The sequence below is a fragment of the Alligator mississippiensis genome, chromosome 14 (assembly GCF_030867095.1).
Source record: "Alligator mississippiensis isolate rAllMis1 chromosome 14, rAllMis1, whole genome shotgun sequence".
NCBI lineage: Eukaryota > Metazoa > Chordata > Crocodylia > Alligatoridae > Alligator > Alligator mississippiensis.
Window position 1 is genome coordinate 40,189,233 of NC_081837.1, and position 19,987 is coordinate 40,209,219.

At 51.7% G+C, this 19,987-nt stretch overlaps 1 protein-coding gene across 3 annotated transcripts in view; it reads right to left on the minus strand.

The window, feature by feature from the left end:
- Positions 1 to 3,238: 3,238 nt before the first annotated feature.
- The window catches only part of LRRN2 (leucine rich repeat neuronal 2), an 88,057-nt gene continuing 71,308 nt past the window's right edge, over positions 3,239 to 19,987 (minus strand). For all 3 annotated transcript variants that reach the window (XM_059717732.1, XM_006273880.4, XM_019477341.2), the window contains exon 2: positions 3,239 to 6,884. In XM_059717732.1, coding sequence (XP_059573715.1) covers positions 4,442 to 6,616 — 2,175 coding nt within the window. In that variant the 5' untranslated portion in view covers positions 6,617 to 6,884 and the 3' untranslated portion in view covers positions 3,239 to 4,441. The remainder of the gene's footprint in view (positions 6,885 to 19,987) is intronic.

The following is a 19,987-nucleotide window of genomic DNA, read 5'->3' on the forward strand; positions in this document are numbered from 1 at the left end:
CTTATGTACCAGGGAGGAAAGGGACTAAATTAAGGACATATTTACACTGGGGAAATTTATAAGCAAGTCTATCTCAGCTGATTCGAATGTTGATTCCAGCTGAGCCAGTGGGAAAGAGGCTTTTTTGGCATGTTTCCCAGTGTAAAAGTGGCCAAAGAGAAGGGACATTGTCAGCCTTGGACCTAACACAAGCACTTACATTTCCACTCATGAGCATTTTTTTGGGTGCGTGTGATTATGGCTGTGTTGAAGTCCATGGGAAATCTCCCCGGTGTCCTAAGCACTGGTTTGGTGGAAGGGGATGACTTGATGAACTGACAGCTAATGTCTTACAGAAGAATCTCCCAATGGAGGCAGCCAAACCTCCTGTGCCGATCGACTGTCTCACCAGCAAGGGCTGGGATCGTGCGTTGGCTGGGAGGAGCTCTAATAGATCTCTACTGCCTCTCATTTTTATGGCATTGTCAAAGCCCTTCTTACACCATTTTGCACTGGTATAAATCATATCTTCATGGGGCCCATGTCCTGGCGCTAAATCCCTGTGATAATGAGGCCGGATAATTCCCTTCAGAGACTTCTAAGGTGTGATGTCAAGGTCTGGCCAAACCTGCCCGCTCTTTGCATGGCTCGGTATTTATGTCAGCTAGAAGGAGGCAACCTCGATACAGCGGTGCCAGCCCAAGAAGGGTCATGCTTAGCGTGAGAAGAGCTATTCTGGGACTGCAGGGAAGACGTCTGCCCACAGCTCCCAGCTGGAAAGGGGACACAGTAATTGTTAGCTTTGAGTGCATGGTGGGGACAATCTGTTATTTTGATGTTCAGTGTGGAAGAGAGGAGTCCAGAAAACAGCCCCCCTAGCATTAAAACACAGCTGGGGCTGAGTCACGGGAGTGGCACCTGGTGCTCACACGATGCGGTATTCGGGGTCAGGGAGAGGTGTTGGGATTTTCTCTGCACTGAAGACCCTGGGGCAGGCAGGGCATGGGGCACAGGGCTTTGGGACCCCACATGGGAAGGACCTAACTTCTTTGGTATGCTTTCACCAGGTCAAATAGCCCCTTGTGCTTGTGACGTGCACAGCCCGAGGGAGCTGTGGCTCCGGAAAGGACGGCAGTGCTTGTGCAGCTGTCAGAGCGGCAGTGAGGAGTGGCAGAGGAGGGCTGTCTTGCTGCAGAAGGGATGGACGTTTTCCAGGAGAGAGCAGCAGAGCCAATGCATGTGTGGAAGTCTGTCTTTCTCTGCAAGGGATCTAGCAACAGTGGACACCATAAGCATCACCAACATACCCCCCTTCAAGACACTCGCTCCCAGCCAGGAGGACAGGAGGCTTCTCCAGGCTGGAGAAGGGGAGATCAGTCTTACTGGCCTACTCAGTCCTTGGCATCTCTCCTAAGGTTTGCAACAAAGGGAACTGTCAATGCGAGAGGCTTGGCATCAGGAGGTGTCTTGACATCTCCATTTGACTGGCTGCTTCATTGAATATGGGAGAATATGGGAGCATTGCAGAGCACTGTAGAGCACGCTCTGAAGGGTCCCCCATAACTGCAGGGCAAGGACAAAGCCAACTAGCTGCAGGTGAACAGGCAGGGACACACAGTTTCTGTCCCTGCACCAAGGGTCATCAAGGCTCCAGAGTTTTGTTATGTCACGTGCTTAGTTTTGCATATGCAAATATATGCAGATGTATATGCAAATGAACCATGACCCACATGCAGCAAAGTCTGGGCACCCCCTTAACCTGACCGCCACCAGATGCGTTCGTACAGAGGGGAGAGTGAGAAGAGGGCATGTGTACGCATTTACAACAGCTACTTTTCCGAACTCTCCCAGCTGTTCGCTGCAACCAGGCTGGCTCAGTACTGAGGCTGGGACTCTCCTCCCGGTTTAATTTTTGATGAGAGCCTTGCTTCATGCACACCCGGCACAGAAAGCAGCTGTCTGCTATTGTCACCTCGGCCAGGGCTCCCAAAAGCCAGTGAAGGACACTTTGCAATAGTTTTTCCTTCTTCCCTTTAATCAACTCCAGGCCTCTTCCAGTGAGGAAAGAGGCCATCACCTTCACAGACGCAGAGGCAAGGTTGAGCCTCGTATGCTTTGGTCTGCGGATCATATTTATTTGCTGGGATGACACATTTTGTTTCAGATGAGAAGGGTTTATTAGCCTAGCCAGGGAAGCGGGTAACAGGATGAGAACTGAGTGGCTGTTTTGCAAAGCAGACGGCTTTCTATCCTGACCTGCACCTCCTGGGCTCCCTGCACATGTAGCTGTTAATGAACCTTGATGGCAACATGCAGACAGTCTCCTGGCCCAGTCTTTGGGCCTCAGCCACAGCTCTGCCAGCGCACCTCATCCCTGAACTCCCTGCTCTTCCTAATTGGGAATGCTCCTGGGCACAAAGACCTGTGCCCAAGCCAAACTGGGGAGGGATTTTCTTCTGTGGATCTACACAAACTGGATCTGGGATCCAATTCTTCTCCGTGCTACCTCTGCCACATGACCATATTACAAAGCCATGACTTCAGTCTTCCTTCCTCGTGCTTCAGTGCCAATATTCCTCCTTAGGGCTGGCATTTGCCTCATGGGGTACAACTGCTCTCAGCCTACAGGGAGCCTTACGGGGCTTTGGCCCCGTCTGAATGTGCTACCGCAAGAACATGTCTGATAGTAGGTCTTTACAAAGACGGTGCAGAGAGAGGTGATGCTGTCTCGGATCAGTCTGTGTAAGTGCCCGGTTCAAATTGCCATCTGTCTCCTCCACCCGTTTTCACTTGGAACAAGCGCTTTGTCAGTCAGCTGATGGACGGTGGGTCTAAAGCCTTATTCCTGCCTCTGAGGACAAGCATGCATTTATCATCTCTCCCAGCATTTGGGAAGCAAAACCACATCCACAACCATGAGCGCTGTTCTTCCCAGTGACAAGATTGGCATCAGTTTCCACTGACCCTTTTCTGACAGCTTCTTGCTATCTCTCCAGCCATCTGTTTATTTCTCTCTTGATTAACTCATCTATCTTTGCAATCTCTCTCTTTCTATTTGGTCCCCCAAACATTAAATCTGGTACCTTGGAATATTAAAATTAAATATGGATTTAAAACAACAACAAAAGAAACGCTCTTTAGGTCGCTAGGGAAGAGAAATTGCTTCCCCAACCTCGCCGATCTCCAGTTCTACGCACGGCAGCCTCTTTTGGTTTGGCGTAATAAGAAGCAGACAGGGGGGACTCACGTTGTCCACTGGTGTGTTTCATTTGCAATTTTAATTGCTTATCAGACAAAGAGAGGCGATGACAGCACTGGCGAATTGAATGTTCATCCTCTCTCCCCACCCCATAAAGACTCTGTCCTCTTTCATCTCCTGAGATGTTGCAAGTTATGCGGTGGGATGTGCGCAGAGGGCAAAGTGAAGCCGTTCTCAAAGATGAGACTTTGTTCTTGGAACCTCTCTCACATCAAAGTTTCCTCCCCCTTCTCCCCATCTGTCCATCCCCCCTGCCTGTATCTGAAGCCATGTTTTTCTAGCATGAAGCCTTCTAGCTATAGACCAGTGTACAAAGGATTTTGTGTGGGTTTTTTTTTTTTTACAAAAACAGAAAAGCAAGAATTTCCTTTTCCCCTCCCCACTTTTTTTTTTTTTCTTTTTGTAACATTATCCACAAAAGTTTACAAAATAGCCTTGAAATTAAGCTCTTGGGTTACAGCATCCAATTGGCTTTTCCCAGCAGAATTCGGCCAGATCCAGGAAGTTGTTGCTAGGCAATTTGGAGATGCATCATCATCATCATCATCATCATCATCGTTTCTTTTTTTGTTTCGCTAGCCCCAGTCATCACCTTTCCCTCCCCCAGGTTCCTGAAGGTGACCGCAAGTGAGCAAAAACCAGGTGTAGAAAGGGGGTTGGCGGGTTGGATTTATGGGTATTAATGGCTGCTCAGAGGGCAAAAATGAAAAAGATCCTATCCCCAGGGAAAGGCCTTTTTTGTATTTCCAAGACAGGGACTGTCCGACTGGGCTCGTGGCAGCTGGGTTGCTGGAGAACGTGGGCAGGGTCAACTGTATGGCTGTTCACAAGCAGAGCAAGGTGCTCCCCAGCTCAGGCTTTCTGCTCTGGGCATTGCCCTCCATGCCCAATCTCTGGAGGAGCTTTGCTCGTGGACCTTTCCCTCTGCACCAGAGAGTTGTCTGTAAGGGAGACAATCTGTTTGGCCAAAGGCTGAGGGGTGACTTGGGTGGGGCACGTGGGCAGAGGCACATGGCAAGGCCTACCCTGGTGGCCATGCCCGCTCTGTCTGCCATGCTGCTGTGTTTGTCGGTCAGGTCTTTTTTTTTTTTTTTTTTAATTTTTTTTCCCCGCTTTTTGGTAAAAAAAAAAAAAAAAATCCAGTTTCTCCTGCCTTCCCTCCGCCCCTCACACTGTCCCCACCATGCTTCAGCAGGGTGACCTTCAAGAGTCCAGGGGCGTTGCTTGCACTTCCACAGCGAGAAGCTTGTCCCCATGCTGCCCTTGATCCCAGGGTTGGATGAAAGGAGGATAGACCACGCGCACCGAGGAAGAACCCGGCTTCCACGGTATGCAGTGGGGGAGCAGCTTCTCCGGGCTCCCAGGCTGTGGCCTGAAGGAACCGAAGCCATAGTGGCCTATGAGGCTGATGGAGAGCAGCAAGATGCAAAGGGCCAGCACCGTCAAGATGCTCTGCCTACTCTCCAGGTACCTATAGCGATAGCTGGCCTCTTTAGTCCTGGCATTCACACAGGCCACCTTGGTCTGCAAGTCTACGAATACCACGTGAAGGCAGGCCCAGTATTCAGTGTCCTGGTGGAGCCGGGTGATGTTGTATGTGTGGGTGCCCGCAGGGATCCGAGCTACGTTGGTGAGGTCCAAGCTGGAGCTGAAAGCAAAGCTGGACCAGGTGAGGTTAGAGGAGACGGTGTTGAGGTGCGGCTTCCACGTCACCAGGATGTGATAGGCCTGAACTTCCTTCACCAGGAGCTCCAGGCTGTCCTCGCTGACAGGGAAGGAGCTGTTGACTGTCAGCCTGATGGTCTTCGTGTCGGCACCGATGAGGTTGTGGGCCACGCACGTGTACAACCCAGCCTCCCGTGCAGTGATCTGGTGAATCTCCAGAGTCCCTTCAGGGTGCACCTTGAACCTCCCATCTTCAGAGTACGGGATCAACTTGACCCCCGACGGTGTGACCCAGTAGATCTCCGGCTCGGGTTCTGCCAGGGCCCTGCAGTGCAGTGAGATGTTCTCGCTGTCTGCCACCTCCACGCGGGAGGGGAGGCTCTTGGCGGAGATGAGGGGTAGGCACCGGTCGGTCATTTCCCGGAAGGGCACGTCCCGGATGTGCCTCCTCTGCAGGTCCGGGGGCTCGGCGCACAGCGTGGACTGCGGCTCGATGAAGCGGATGTGGTTCTCGGTGCTGTTGACCCAGCGGATGACGCAGTCGCAGCGGATGGGGTTGCTGTGGATGCTGATCTCCTGCAGGTTGGGTAGGGACTCTACTGTCTGCTTATGCAAGGCACTTAGGGCGTTGTTGTTGAGCATGAGGGTTTCCATTTGGGGGAGGTGGTGGAAAGCACTGGGGTGGATGAAAGACAGCTTGGGGTTGTTGGTCACATCCAGCTTGGTCAGCTCCGGGAGGTTGATCAAGGCAAACTTGTCTATGGAAACCAGCTCCTCCATGTTGTTCAGTCCCAGCTCCTTGAGGTGCAGCATGTTGGTGAAGTCACTCTGCTTAATCCTCTGTAGCGGGTTTTTATTCAGGTCCAGGAATTTAAGGCCGGGGACTTGCTGCAGTGCCCGTTTGGGGACGTTCATCAGCTTGTTGTCATAGAAGGACAAGCTCTCCAAGCTCCTCAGGCCCTCCAGGGCATAATCCGAGATCTCCCTCAGGTTCATCCCAGCCAGAACCAAGCTCCTCAGGTTCGACAGTGGCCTGAAGTTCATATCCAAGATGGCATCCACCTTGTTGCCCCCGATCATGAGGATCTCTAGGCTGGGGAGCATCTGGAACCAGCGGCTGTCGACTGTCCTCAGCAGATTCGAGTTCAGGTGGAGTCGAAGGAGGTTATTGAGCCCTGAGAAGGCCCTGGGGGAAATCCTGCGCAGCTGGTTGTGGTTCAGGTACAGCTCCTGGAGGTTGGCCAGGCCAGAGAAACTGTTATCGGGCAACTCGGCCAGCTGGTTCTCTTCCAGGTGGAGGCTCAGCAGCTGGGGCATGCTCTTCAGGCCGAAGTCCCAGACGCTGGAGAAGCTGTTCTGCGACAGGTCCAGCTCGGTGAGATTTTTCAGATAGTCCAGCTCACTCTGGTCGATCCTAGCGATGTTGTTGCTTTGCAAGAGCAGGGTCTGGGTCCCCTCTGGCAAGCTCTCAGGCACCGTGGAGATGAACAAGTCATTGCAGTCCACAGTGGTCGCCTCCCTGTAGGCGGATCGGGGGGTGTACCACGGCCTGATCTGGCAGATGCACTGCAGCGGGCATTTGACCTTCCAGGGCACGATGGGGATGGCTGCAACAGTTGCCACACAGAGGAAAAGCAAGTTCATTTGAAAGTGTCTCATTTTTAATGGGCAAGACCGAGCTCCTCCCAAGATGAAAACATTCATTGGGCACATCCAGAACTGGGCATGGGGAGACGGCGTGGCGGAAGCAGAGCAAGCAGAAAAAACCCACGCCCCACTAGGCCCTTCTACCCTTCACAGTGTGCTCCCAGGGTGCTAGTGTCCCCGCGGAAGGCGGCCCAGCCTGGCCTTCCCAGCGGAAGAGGTCATAATACGCTGGGCAGCGCGTGGGCCTCTAGTCAAAGCTTCTCCTCTTTCTCCTCCCGAAGCCAATCATTTTGGCACGTGGCTGCATTTTTGGGGTTCCTCCTCAAGGTCATTCCTGAAAGAGACCAAACAAGGGCGTGTGAGAGGAGAATCGTGCAAAGGGCAAACACGCGAGATGGAGGGAAAGGCTGACGGAGAGCAGAAGGGGAAGGCTGGTGTCGTGCTTGAAGCACCGAGCAGGGAAGATCAGGGCTGAGCTCTTGGCTCTGCTGCAGGCTATATGTGGGACTTTGGGAATATTGTGTCATTTCTGCACCTCCTCTTTTCTATACAAGGGGTCTGATTCATACTTCTCCTCTCCCGTCCTTTGTCTATCTTGTCTGTCCAGGCTGTTCCTTGAGGCTGGGCCTATCTCTTGCTATGTGAATGTGTGATGTCCTGATCTCAACAGCATCTTCTAGACACTGCTGTCATACAAATGCCGATCATCCCTTTCTTTACTGAGCTCCATTAAAAAACAGAGAAGAGTCTGAGTGAAGACCTTGGAAATCAGCATCCTCCAGATTTTAGTGTCTCAGGGCCTGTTCCAAGCATTGGGACGGGTCCCTTAGCCAACCCAGGCCTCTGGATCTCCATGTTCCCTGGACTTTGGGCATGTTGAGGCCTAGATACCAGGCATCTTGTCTTGGACCCGTCTCAGCTAAATTAAATGGCTAATGTTAGAGCTAGAGAGGAAAGCAGCTTAGATTCAGTCTGGTTAGTCAGGGCAGAATGCAAGTGTGGTGTAATAGGGTATTTGGAGGAAAAAAACAATACAACAAGGCTGTTGGAAGGGGATTTTGGCTTGGAGGCATAAGCCAACTAATTGGGTCAAGGAGAAATGTGTCCCCAAGGGAAATTATCCCATAACTGTTCCCTGCAAAACTTCATGCACCTTCCTTTGAAAGAGCTGCTGCTGGACCATGGGCAAGGGCATGTTGCTAGGCCAGCTGGGTCCCCGGCCACATCCAGGCAGGCCAGTAGCTCCAGCAGGTCTTTCTTTATAAAGGGCTGAAAGAATCAACATCTGTGGACTGAGCTGGGAACCAAGTGACGGCCATGCGTGAGCACTGGGGCACAATGAGGTGTGGGGATTTTATGGGGATTGAATCCTACATCCAAGCAAACCTCTGCTGGTGTGACCCCAAAGCATGAAGAAAGCTTTCATAGAGTGATAAACAACCCTGCCATCCATTCCCTCTATCCAGAGGGACAAAATAAAGAGGGGGGGGGGGGGGACAGCTAGATGTAAACTCAGGAAGTGCCTCGTTTGCTGAAGAGGAAGATCATGGCAAATGCATCACTTGCACACTTTCAGAGAGCAGTCTGCAGGCAATCCTTCAGACGCTCCACGGTCAAGTGTGACTAATGCACGGCGCTGCCCAGGGGGGCACTCTAATCAGAGAGGCCTCCTGGAGGGGTGGGACGTATCTTGACTGCAAAGCCTTGTTGCCCCTTGATTACCCGCCCCTGTGGCATCACCATGGCTGTGATTATTGTGGGGTTCTGCAAGGCTCCCCGTGGAAAGGAGATGCAGGGAATGAGTCAGACTGTGATTGCCCCTTGCCATTGGAAAGGCGGTAATTGCTAGTGGTAACCGTGCAGCGGGGGCTCTGACGCACCAGCTGTTTTCTGTTTGAAATACAGGGGGAGAATGCAGATCTTTCTGGGGGAAAAGATCAGACACATTCAGAGCTGGGGGAAACCACTGTTTGCTCAGTGATCTCAGGCCAGTCTTCTTAACTTAACACAAGCCACGCCAGACTGGGTAAGACCATGGGTTAATCATCCCTGGAGCCCATGTCTCTTTGGGGCTCAGAATGGATGCTAAGGGGAAGAGTATTCAAGCAGGGCCTATGCAGACTGATCTGCCCCCTCTCCCCCTGCAGCTTCTGGCATGCAGAGGCCTGGAAAGTCCTAACATGGAGGCTACACGCCTAATGATCAAGTTTAATTCCCACTGACGGACCTGTCCTCCACGGATTTGTCCAACTGGTTAAATTACCATCCTCTACAACAGCCTCTGCCAGGTAGCTAATGTTGGGATATTGGATATATTGAAAAATCCCCTATATGTCTTAAACCTCCAGATTGCTTTCATTTCCCCCATCTGACTCAGAGAAAGGAGGCTTAACTGGAGCGTTGCAGACCCAGGAGACTTGTGAGAACCACAGACATTACAGGCGTATAAATCATATGCCACGAACTTTATGCCAACCAAGAAAATTGCCTTCCATGAGCACGCCTCTTTTCTTCAGCTCCCCTTCCAAGGTGTCCCGGTACGGGCTCACCCTGTTGAGTCCAAAGGCATGGTTTTAACCAAGGCCCTTGGAGTCCAAGAGCATGCATCTCAATCACTTGGGCTCCTGTTTCTCATAATGGAGCCCAGGCTCTACTTCTCATACCTTTCCCTCTTGGTAATTTATGCTGCTTAGTCTTTGCCACTAATTTTTGTATGGGTGGCTGCTACGGGAGGAGAGGATGCTAGAAAGGGATGAGGGGTTACAGTAGGACTCAGTGTTTCTGTGTTGGTGTGTTCCCTTACGGCCAAACCCAGGAAGGAAAGGCATCAGGTGGCAGACACAGGGAGGAGTAGAGGAGGCTGTTTCAGCATGAGGCTCTCAAGCCTCTTTACCGGGGGCTCGGGTGTCTGTGGGAGCAGGTGACAATGAACTGGGCTTGATTTTCAACTCTTATTATCCCCCCTGTTGGATACCATGATGCTAAGCACCGTATAGAAATGGATGCAGAAACAAGTAGTATATTGTAACTAAACTCACTGCAAGCAAATGAGATCTGTAGGAAACAAGAGTAGAGGGGGGCAGGATCTGGACTCTGTAACCTGCCCCTCTATTTGCCAAAAGAGCAGGGCAGCTCTGGGGCATGGGCTTCTCTACAAGTCACTTTTATGAGCACAAAAACACTGTTTCTGAAATTCATGTTATGGTTCATAGGCTCTCTCTGCCCCCATATAGACTTCTGTGCCCCTCATGGGCTCAATCCATCATTGACTTTGCACCCATCACGCCCTCCTGTGCATTTATACCACTTAGCCAAGTAGTTCACAGATTTATAAAAATTAAATGAAGGCTTATATAATCAATCCTTAGTTTTTCCCTTCTATTGCCTACCCCAAGGCTGAGTTAGGATTGCCTCAGCTTTAGTTAACTCCTCTTCATTGTATACACAGGCAAGGCTTTTTTTTTTTTTTTTTTAGAAGAAGAAAGGGAACACTAGGCACTTCAGTCTGATGCTAATAATCCTCCAGGCTTTACTTTTGGCTCTCACGACAGACTCCCAGCTTTCTCATAAGGCAGCTGAGAATAGTTGTCTCCAGTACTAAATATTATGGCAATGCCACGAGGGGGCTCCGCAAGCACCAGCCACTTACTGCTACACCTCTCATCGTGTGGCAGGACATACCATTACATGCGATATTCTGTACCTCTAAAAATCACTAAGCATTTTGGGAACTGGCTGGCTCAGGGAATTGCCAATAGACTGCGAAGTCAGTCTCTAGGGAAATGACAGTGTCTGAGTGTGTATATACAGCATTTAACACAAAAGGGCCTTAATCAAGGATGGGGCTTTAGAGATGCTATGAGCCCATCAATAAATAATGAAATTGCGGCTGTATGAAGCAAGCTCCTCTCTGTGGGCCCTTTGCTAATCACATCTCTTCTTTAGCTTCTCTATTAGCTGCAATTACTAGATCCATTACACCAATTGACCAGCTCCTATGCAGTGCTGGTGCTAATCATGAGTGACAGGCAGGGAATCAGTAATAATGAATGATGGGCAGAGAATGGGTAATGAGTGATGGACAGATGACATTCTGCAGATCTGATTGCTATAGGGTTTGGTGCCTGTGCAGTGAAGTTGTCAGTATGAGCTTTCCTGAAGTAACCCAAGGGTCCCCTTTGACTACATGCCACCATATCCCTTTGCCAACCACCTCCGTGAAGCACAGGTGCTGGTTTGAAGCACTGAGCAATTACAGCAGCAAAAACTGGTAGGCACTGCAAATAGATGAGCTCCACCTACAAGGCTTCAGGGTGAGGGCTTCCCCAGGGGATGGAACTGCAGGGAGGAGAGATGCAGTGGAGGAGACTCACTTTTCTGTCCAAGACTGCAGGAACTGGATGTTAGCTCCTTACACCTAATAGGGAGTCACAGGAATAGTGCCTGGCCTGGGACTCTAGGAAAGTCTGCTAAAGATAAAGTGTGCTTGCCTTTGGCATGGGTGTGTGACTGCATTATCAATGCCATCCCCCTCTCCTCACCTTCCCTACTGCATTGATGTAACTACAGCTCTGAGCCCTGCAATCTACTTCTCTGTGAGAAACCCACTTCGGGCCAAGGGGCCTGACTGCATGCGCTCTGTACTCTACATAAGTGCATAGTCATTCCTACAGCACCCAGGGCACCAAATATTGTCAGCTGTGCTCCCTGCAAAGTGCTCTAGCATAAGCTCCTATACCTGCTCTGTGGGGTACCTGAGAACCCCTCTATAAATATGTGTAACTAACTCCTTCCCTCCAAACCCCCATAGCCTGCTGGGAGCAGCCTCTTTATAAGACCTCCTGGCTCCCAGGTGTGGCTCATTGAGGAGCTGGATCCCAAGAGCTCCCCTGCAGGAAAGAAGGCAGGTAATATTGAATCCCAGCTATGCTGGACAAGATTTGGTTATTGTCTCTTGCTCCAGTGCTCATTCCCTATCCAGAATAATGGCTTTGCAGGGGGGTTATATAAAATTAAAGTAGTTGTTTTCTTGCTAATATGCTGCTGTAGAAAATCTAATGGCACCTAGTCCCATCTCTCTTGGCTTGGCTAGCTCCAGCAGGGAGGAGGCACAGGTAGCTTGAGGCCACTTTTTTGACATGTGTATTCTGGGGCTGGCCTGCCCAGATCAGGGGGGCTCACGGCTGCTCTAGCTTGTGCTAAGCTGCATCTGGCTGGCTGGAAGCTGGAGATACCTCAACCAGGCCCTTTCCCCCTCTGGCACCTTGAAAGCAGAGATGAGTTGAAAAGGACCTTGTTGGCAGGGAGTGCATCTTGCTCCATGTCCGAACAAACTGTGTTCAATGTGTCACACGCTGATTTACCAAGGAGCTGCAGCCGGCAAGGGAACTCGGCTTATCTCCACGGTTTAACCTGACCTGATTCAGCAAGGCCAGTCAAAGGCTGGCTGGACTCTCTCACGGTGGATCAAAGCTTGTTCGTATCAACTGGCATTTATTTAAGGACCTGCTTATATTAGCTGAAAGAAGCTGCTTAGCTGCAAATAAGTGTCCAGGTGGGATTCTGCACCAGTTTCCATTACTGGTTTGAAATGTTCCTTCAGGGTTATCGGTAGTGCTTTCCCATGTCAAGTCCTTCCTAGTTTATCAGCCATAGAGGGTAATGCTTTGTCTCGGGTTCAATTCCAGGAGACAGCTGGATGGTACCTAGTGTGCTGTGCTCCCAGCAACAGCAATCAAGCCATCTCCTTTTCTCTCAAATGCTGTGATTCAAATAAAACAGGAGCCAGACCTGATCCCAGCCCTGGTCTTTAATTTCCAGCTCCCCTCTGATATATGCTGTAAAATAGGAATCAACTCCCCCTCTGAAGCTCTGCCCCATTTCAAAAAAGACTCTCGCACGCCATAAAATGAAAAACCAGCAAACAGGAATGGGAAGGAAGGGTTGTCTGTGTTTTATGGCTCCCCTGCTCTCCCTATAAAAGTCTTCCAATGCAAGGTTTATTCAGCATCGAGTCACACCAGCCCCTCCATCTGAATCGATCCTGTGCACTTTCCCACTGTGAGGGCACTGGCTTTTAAACCATCTCCCGAAGAAACAGGACTCAGGAAGGGGCAGGCACTATTGATTTTTGCACCTTTCCTGATGGACCTGCATCTTTCTTTTCAAGCGTGTGGGCGGGTCTGCTGTGGTGAATCTCCGGGGCCACTGCAATACTACACAATTCTTTCCTCTCAAAAAAACCAGCAGGGATGAGCATTTTCTATTTCCCAAGATTGTGAACAGCAGCCCAGGAAAAGAACAGCCATTCAAACCCAGACTTGGGACAGAGGCAGAAGCCCTGGTTTTCTGTTGAGAACATTTTGGGCTCTGCATTGCCATTAGATTATTTTATTTTTCCCGTGGTTTTTCGTACCCCCGGGATTGGCCTGTGGAAGTCACTGCCACAGGAGACTGTTGAGTTCAAGAGCTTAGCAAGGGATGGACCCCCGCGCCGTAACAGTAAATGCTGACAAATGCTCGGGGGTATCAAATATTGGGCATATTGTGCATATTCAAGTTGTTGCTTCAGACTTTAAATCAACCTCTAAGTCTTAGAAACCTCCATGAGACTTAGGGTGATGGGACAGTTTACCCTGCATCCATCTCACCGGTGTGGTTTCACCTTCCTCTAAAGTCCCTGGCCACAGTCAGAACAAGGATGTGGCACTGGATGGAGCCAAGGTCTGATCAGATCAGGTGTTTCTGATGCAACTGTGTATTAATATTACTGCAGTGCCTCCATCTGAGGCTTGGGCCCATTGTGCTGGAGGCTCTTGGCTCAAAGTGGTGGTACGGACGAGGCCTCTGGAACCTCTCTACCAAAGAGAGTTGGGCTAAAAGTTGATTTTCAAGGGTCCCAAGGGATACAGCTTGAATGCTGAAACCTACCACATAATGAGTCACTGCTCATCATGAAGTATGTAGGCCTGGATCTGTGTAACGGCATGGGGACCAGCAAGGACCAGGTCCTGCAAGGTGCTCGCAAGCTCCTTCCAAGATGTGGTCATCCGTGAACACAGAGCAAGCCTCAGAGGGATGCAAGTGCCCAGTGTGGTCAACCAGGTTTGGCCATGTGGCCTGGATGGTCCTAATGTTTAGGCCAGCACGCTGCATCCTTCGCTGAGCCAGGCAAAGGCTGCAGTGTTGTAATGCAGCCCTGGGGATCGTGAATACCAATGTAGTTCCCCCATCCTCACAGCCACTACCCTCTACCCCCACTTTGGTGTAACATGGTCCTACCAGGGCCACGCTGCTCTTTCAAGCTCCCTGCACATCCATGCTGGCACACAAGCCCTTACACATCTCAATCCCACATGTGCACGTGTGCACGCAATGCCGGTGCTGCACCAAAGTGCCGCGAATGCTGTTGGGTGTGTGAGCACTCAGCCGATGAAGGCCATCAGCATTCAAACCGCACAGCACCCGTACGCTCTGTAATTGCTGCCAAGGGGCCTCCTAATTGGCTGCAATGCCGTGAAGAGGTGCAGGATCAGGCGGGGAGGTGCTGAGGTCTCCCCTCTTCTGTTTGCTTCCCTTTTCCTTCCCTTGCTGACTCCTGGGTGCACTGCTATCTCCTCCTGCACCTTCTTTCTTTCCCAGCCATACCTGGGGACTGCCCCCACTCTATACCTTTGCATTTCTTCTCTTCAGAGCTCCATTCGCTGCCTACTTCTCTATGACTGAGATGCTCAGGCTCACACGCTGTGTCTCCCTGGTCGAAGTGTTGCTTGCTACCTCTGCTGTTGAGCGCTGTTTTTGACCAGCAGCAGGGAGTTTGCACACAACCATTTCCAGAAGCTGGAGGGAGCAGAACTGGGTGTGCACATGCCCTTTGCTGTGGGTGCTTAGAGAGGAGGTAAACCAATGTCCTCTCCACTTTGTTGTCCTTCACCTTTTGCCAGCATGCTCCCCGCATCCCATCAAGACTGCCCTGCTAACCATTCTCTATGGGAGAGTCCCTTTGGTCTCCGCCAGCCACCAGCTGTCCCTTTACTTAACCATCCAGTGATTCAGGGCATCATACTATTTAATGCGTTGCACTACAGATCATTTGCTAATGTCAATTAATTACCTAATGTCAATTAATGGAGGCTGGGGAGGCCAGTGAAAGGAGGGATTGCAAGACATTTACAGCAGGAAAAGGGAAATTGCTTAATGTACAGGGTGGTGATGGTCTGGGACTGCTGAAGTCAAGGCCAGAGCTGCTGTTGACTGCAGCGGGGCCAGGGTTTGTAGATGTAGGGGCTGCAGTTCTGGGGAAGGTCTGCCCCTGCTCTCAGGATGCTCTGGGTTTATCTTCCCTAGGGAAAAAATGTTGATTAACTGGTGCTAAGGTCCTGGTGAAGACAGGCAAATTATAGCTCCAACGGGTATTAGCTAAGGTCAAGGTAAACCCTGTGCCCCCCATGAGTCTACCTTCACCAGCTACCACATGCAAACATCAGCCTTTATTCCCTGCAGCGTAGACATGGCTCAGAGGAAAGGCTGAAGGAGCGATGCTGTCACTATGCCTGGAGGTCTGTGGAGCTGGTCCCATGCATGGCTCCGCAGCTGGGGGTGTTGGGTGGCTGTAGAGCAGAGCAGGTTCCTATGTTGGTTTGTTCATGTTGCCAGATGAGCCCTCAGATGGTAAGCAGAGCACCAGAACAGAGCTTGCAGAGGCTGGAGTGGAGGGGTTTTGGCAAAGGGTTCACAACCACCCTGCTTGTGAAGATCAGTCTGTGCTCCACAACCCTGAATCGTAGCCTCATCCCTACTGCAATCCTGGGCACAAGACTCTCACAGCATAGCTCCATCCCACCTTGCAGCTCCTCACTGCTCCATGCCTGGGCCTCCTTTCCCTCCCTCAGGCCTGCGAAGGCACTTCAACCCCAAGGCTGTCCTCGCTCCATGCAGCCAGCTCTGCTCACAGGTCTGGATCCTGCCTGCCCACCCCTTCTTGTCATCACCTCCTGAACTGGCAGAGGTGCTGCTGCACAGGGCTGAGCGGGAACACACAATAGCAAAATAATTGACATCAAAAACTAATTAAAAACAACTCCTCATCCATAATGTCTTCTGAAATCTGCAACACCATCTCATCTGCCACAGCAGGTGAGAGCAACTCTTTGCACTAGCAGCCTCGCTAAAGCCATTAGCAGCACGTTCCCTGTTTATTCAGTGAAATGATTGAGTTTAACACTTTACCAGGAAATCTGTGGATAATGATAATAGCTTTTATTTACATAGCACTTCTTACTCACTCTTACTCTATCTCTCCCTCTGATACACACACACACACACACACACGCACACTCGCATACACACACCCTATCTTTTGTGACCATGTTTCCTAAGATCACAGCTATCCTGCTTTAAATTCACACCCTTCCTCTCTTGTGGAATGATTTTCATGTGCAGACAAGCTCTTATTCTGTGCATGTGCGTGTATGAATGCACACACATACATATACATGGATGTATGCATACATGCACACAAATACACACACCCATATAAATATGCATATCCTTCAGCACATGGACCAACACCAGTCTTAGACGGATCTAAGGAAGGTAGATCAATCAAGGACTGTTAGCTAGAACAGCCAGGATTGTAACCTACTGCTGGTGACTGGATGGATGGCTCTTACACAGGCCCCTGTTCTTTATAGCCCTTCTCCAAAGCATCTGCTACTTGCCACTGCTACAAACAGGACCCTAGGCTAGGTGGTCCTTTGGTTGGAAGCAGTATGGCTGTTCTTCCATCCTTGACTACTGACTTTCAACATGAACCTCTCCCACTTGAGCTAAAGTGGTGACTTTCCAATGCAGGCATTGGGGGAGGCTTGTATGCAGTCATGCTAGGGCAGGATACAACACAGGCCATGTGAGGATATTCCATACCTGCTTCTTTCCCCAGTCCCTCACTCCCTCCTGCTCCTCTGCACTGCCTACCTATTAGCATGCACAGAGGACCGGGAGCCTTGTGTCTGAGGCTCTAGGCAGCTCCTTCCCCCTCTGTTCTCTCACGTTGTCGTTGTCTTCTTTGAGGTCCCAACAGGTGAGAGCTTGTTAACACTCCAAACCACACTGCTCTCCCTTGCAGAGAGCTACAGAGAAGGTGGCCCTAGGTAAAGCTCCATCAAATGCGCTCCCCGTAGATTATAAGCATTAGGCTACAGGACATGTCCTCCCCCCCACTCTCTCCTGTCCTAAATTGATCGGATAAGTACTTGTTCAGCAGCTCTGGTAGGAAATGCTTACAAGCCACTTAGGCTTTTATCATTTGAAAAGCTGCCAGGTTTTACCACCACCATGTTGTGACAACGCGGTGCGAAGGGAGCTTCTGTGCGCAGGACCCAGGCACTGGCAGCACAGGCTCCTGCAGCAATCCCGGGAGGCCTGCAGTCAAAGAGGCTGGCTGGCTGGGGTGAGGGGGAGTGTGGGCCCGTCTGTGAGGGCTGGTTGGCATCCCTCGTGCCTAGCCCCAGCAGTTCAGCACAGCCTTTTCAACCCTTGCTGCTGCATAGCTGTAAGTCAGTGGGTAGATTTTTAGCCCCTGGAACTAGGAAGACTCGGGACTCGCTGCAAATGCTGCTGATACAGTCACTGAGCTGGAGGGACCGTCTGCACTGCAGGCATGCCCCCTCAAACCCGCACGGTCACACCTGTAGTGCCCGGTCAGCCCAGCTGTAGCAGTCCACTGCAGCTCTTCCATCGCCCTCGCACCACCATTGCATTAGACCATTGCAGCTACACCTGCACCATCGCGGCAGCAGGGCTACACCTACTCCATCCCACCCACTTCATGGAGCAAGCCACCCACCCTCACCACCCTCTGTGTACCGTCCCTGTTTCCTCGGCACTCGCTGTCTCACGCCCGTGCCGTTACACCTACACCATTGCATTCACAAGCACTGCCTCCTACCCACATCTTCACTGTCAAGTAGACTCCTTCGCTCTCGCACCCACGGGATTTTACCAGCGTACTGCTGGCAACACCCAGCCATGCAAAACAGCTCCACAATAGGCAGGTTTTAACATTGTGAACCTGTTTCCAGAGTCCACGGACATCTGGATCTTGGGTTGGTTCTTCTTTCGTTACCACTTTTCCTTCTGTGCTAACCCTGCCTGAATAACATGACAGCTCCTTTAGCCTCCCTGCTCTACATCAGCTCCTCTCCAGAATGAGATGTCACCTTTCACTCTTGGGCTTCCTCCGGCTGTCAACAAAGGGACTGGGTTTGCAAGGCAGGGGAGTGGGGGGGCACGTGGCTGCCACAGTGATGGAAGTGAAAGTTGGCGTTGTTTTTAAACAGAGGTTGTCTTTGGCATCCAGGCAGAAGCTCAAGTCACTCTGGACCAACCACAAGAACTACACTACCAATATGTGCAACTTGTATTGCTTCTGAATAAACCCGTGGAGATCCAGTTTCCGCAGACAGGGCATGACCTTGGTGGGGTTCGTACCGAGTCGCAGGAGAAGGAAAAGGAGAACCACAGTTCAGCAGACATGGCAGTGTATTAGGTCGCTAGGGCAGGCCCCCTGAACGTGCTGCATGGAAAGGAGGAGAGCAGTCCTGTTCACTCCTGTGTAGTCTGTACACATTGTGCTCGTACTTATCTCCCCGTGTGCCAGCGCTGCCAAAGCACCCACATACTGTCTGCAGCTTTTGCACGCTGGGATCTTGTGGGATGAGCACTGATTTAAGCCAAGACGAGTGTGACCAGGCCCCACAGGGATGGGCACCTCCAGGAGGGCACAATCATGACAGTCCAAGTTCAAGGTCCGTCCCAGGTCTGGACAGCCCACCGGAGCCATGTGCTGGAGGTGCTCTGTGTCTGTAGCGAACAGACCATTGGGAAGCGATGCAGCCAGCATCATGCCCAGGCGTGCTGGGCTCCCCAAACCTGGGAGCCTGCCTGCAGCTGGGTCAAGAGGAGAGGCCTTGGGTACAAGGCTGGAGGAGGGCAGTGCAGGAGGTTGCTATTCCTTTCTCTGCCATGAGACAGAGCTCAGCTCCTGAGGTCGCAGCTTCACCCGGTCTCTCATCTCGCATTCATATCAGTGCAGCTTGGTCTGTAGCAAAGCAGGGGCAGATGCTGCTCTCTCCCCCCACAATGCAGCAGTCTGAGGACCTGAGTCTCCCTCAGGGAAGGCTCTGTCCACCCCGGGCTCCTGCCATGAGCTGCCTCTTGCTCTTAAGGCCATTTGGGAGGCTCTGGGTGGGCTGAAGACAGGTCTGTCTGAATAAGAGACTGCCGGCTGGGTCTCCCAGAGCTGCCCCCACTGCGGGCACGGCCCTGGGGATGCAGCGCGGTGCCGTGGTGCAGTGTAGGTGGTACCCACTGTGCTCTCACCCCTCCCTGTATGGCAGCAGAGCCTGGGGCAGGGAGCCTGGCTACAGAGCAGGGTTCTCATTGCCCAGTCCCTCAGGCTGTTTTGCAAGGCCTACTGCAATCTCCTGGCCTACGTGGAGGAGTCTGTGCCCACGAAGGGTCAAACGGGGGTATGTGTGCTTTTGGCATTAGCTTTCCACCCCTTCTAGGCCTCCATGGCTGTACAACACATCAGCAGCCCTCTGCTGCACTGGCCTGACAAGGCGTGGGATCTAGGAGGCTGGGAGAGCGATGCCTTAGGTAGAAAGAAAGGGCAAGGTTACCCCCAAGGATCAAGGCCACAGGGAACAAGGTGCCAGGAAGGAAACGGGCAGAAACCTGCTGACGCCCCGCTACCCCTCCCCAAAGAGGCTTGGCTTATGCTGCAGAAACCCAGCAGGGCGACAGTCATACTCCAGCTGTGAGCAGTGATGGATCACCCCCGGCCCGCGTTGTGCTGACTGCGACAGCCTTTGTGTTGGGCTGAGGCGTCGCAAACATATGGCCGGAGTAATCGAGTTTAACTTTGATAAACTCCAATCTCTTGGTGGGGAGATAAACCGCAGCAATGAGGAAAGGCGAGAGAGGGAGGGGGGAGGGAGCGATCAGGAGCACGCACCCGGCAAGTTGCACACAGAGCACTTGCTCTCCGGGTGACAAATACTCCTTAAAGGGCTCCTGCTGGGCTGTACGAAGCCTGATATTTTACCCTGAGCCTATTAAATTGCCAGGTGCTTTTTTTTCTAGCCCTCTCTATTCCATCACCGCTGCCTGCAAACGAGCCGGCAGCTGCGAAGGGGCTCTGCCTCTGTGGTGCTTGGAGCAGGGTGGGTAGAGAGTGTGCAGGGATCGCGGGAGAGGCCAGCAAGGATCCCAGGTTGGTTTGGGAGGATGTGGGAGGCAGGAGAGAGAAGAGTGATAGAAGGTGTGACAAGAAGGGACGTGCCCGTAGCTGGTGCTGCATCCACTGGGCAGTGGAGACGGCAGGCTGATGACGGGCAGTTGATCCTGGGGCTGTTTCTACGGTCAGCCCAGCCC